Source organism: Papaver somniferum, unplaced genomic scaffold (assembly GCF_003573695.1).
Source record: "Papaver somniferum cultivar HN1 unplaced genomic scaffold, ASM357369v1 unplaced-scaffold_133, whole genome shotgun sequence".
NCBI lineage: Eukaryota > Viridiplantae > Streptophyta > Magnoliopsida > Ranunculales > Papaveraceae > Papaver > Papaver somniferum.
In genome coordinates, this window is record NW_020622492.1 from 9431633 (window position 1) to 9433570 (window position 1938).

General features: G+C 38.1%; 1 protein-coding gene across 1 annotated transcript; it reads right to left on the reverse strand.

Moving 5' to 3' along the window:
* Window positions 1-520: 520 nt before the first annotated feature.
* Window positions 521-1092, reverse strand: LOC113333601 (protein starmaker-like). The gene is made up of 2 exons (XM_026580025.1): window positions 858-1092; window positions 521-753 (listed from the first exon to the last, which is right to left on the reverse strand). Exons 1-2 carry the CDS (start codon window positions 1090-1092, stop codon window positions 521-523), a joined length of 468 nt encoding a protein of 155 aa, XP_026435810.1.
* Window positions 1093-1938: the final 846 nt, after the last annotated feature.

A 1938-nucleotide genomic window follows, 5' to 3' on the forward strand; every position in this document is an offset into this window, starting at 1 on the left:
GTGATGAAAGCTATGACAATCGAAATTTCTTCTGTGATGAAACTAACTCAGGAACGGAAGAAATATCTGCGCAAGTGTTAAACCCTAAATCTTAGATATACACAAGATACGGCAGACACTTATCTTCTGCAAATAGTCAATTCAGTTGCGAGTTTTACTGAAACCCGAAGTCTCGAACAAGGTCAATATTGGAGATGCGGAGTAAAATAATGCACTGGGGACTAACCAAAGTTAGGCATGGTCAGGAAGTCACACGGTCCCGTGTGTCACATGTCTTCTGTGACGTGTTTGGATATTTTCACATATGGAAACCGTAAAGCAATCAAAGAGAGATCACAATGGGTTCGGCGGATGAAGATTGGCTCATTTTATTTGATTCAATCAAGAAGAACCAACATTAATAAAAGGATCTCTCGTTCAAAAGGAAAATTCTTGATGCTTAAGTGAAGATGTTCAAATAAGAGGTCTACTACAAAGGCTAAAAAAACATTCAAATGTTTAAAAAAGATCAGGAGTAAAGCTACTCGTCTGATTTATCTGAGTTTTCAGATTCGTCATCACTATCCTTATCAGAATCCTCCTCTTCGTCGGAATCGCCGTCAGAACCATTGATGAAGTCTGGATGGGTATAAGGATCGTCTGAGTCCGAGTCTTCTTCTGCTTCAGCTTCAATTTGTTTCATAGTCTTTTGGAACTCTCTGGTATGCCGGTCAGGCTTGATCTTGCGCTCTGGTAACACCCACATAGTTTCCTCTTCGGAAGCGTCATCATCAGAGTCAGAAGTATCCCATCGAAGAATCGATGTCTCTCCTCAGCCGCTAGTATTTTGCGCCGGATTCGATCCTTTCTGCGCTGACGATCCTCTGCCTCATCATCCTCGGCTTTTCTCTTCATAAGCTCAGCATAAGTGACCCTCCGATCATTAAGGGGTACGCTAGGCTTTTCCCCCTCATCATGAGTTGTCTTAGCTTTTGATTTGGCTGCGGAAGCTCTGGAATCCTCGTCAGAAGAGCTGGAGGAATAGCTATAATCATAATTGCTGCTGTTGGAAGTTGATATTTTCTGGAACCAGGAGCATAAAATTATCGACATTGTAGTAAATCCATCTACAAAAATGTTAATTCTTAACTCTTACCTCTTTACAATTCCACTAACGATGGTGATTGTGCCGTAAGAGTTAACACTCCAAAATTAGTTCGTTCCCTGAAACCTGCAATAACGAACGAAGCTTTATTAATTTTCCAAACTGATTTTTCATAAAATCATAGACACAATTTTCATAGTATAAACATCCACAACCGGGCTATGAAATTTACACCAAAACAATATTTCATCATAAATAAATTGTCAAATTTCGAGGGTTACTCAAAACCCACGTTTTGATTTTACGAAACAATGAAAAAACCGTGATTAACTCACGTAAAAAAAAATTGACGTGATCTCAGGCTCACGTGAGTTTATCTAAAAGAAAATTTCCTTGTGGAGCTCCACGGTTTCACATATATAAATAAAAAATCTAATTTCCTATGTATGATCGTTTTTCTTTAAAACGAAGGTTTCTTTCGGTTTTGTGAAAAGTTCACATCTTTTAAGATAAATTTTTGGTTTCCATGAAAGCTCATAAACAAAATTTTATCACTGGGCACAGGTCTATTTCAAAATAAAAATCTCTCTCACGTTAGGGTTTATTGCAAGTCTCTTGAACTAATGATCGAACGAACATACGTTTAATAAAATAAGGTTTTTCTACAAAACCCACGCTAATATATACACATGTATATAATTTCAACATAATCAAAACATCAACAATTCATGAAATCATCAAGTAAAAGCAAAAAAAAAAAATGGTTGGGTACCTTGTCGGCGCCGGCCGGACTACGGCGAATTTTTTTTCGCTCCTCCTGATGTTGACGTGAAGGAGGTGAGAGGATGAAGGTG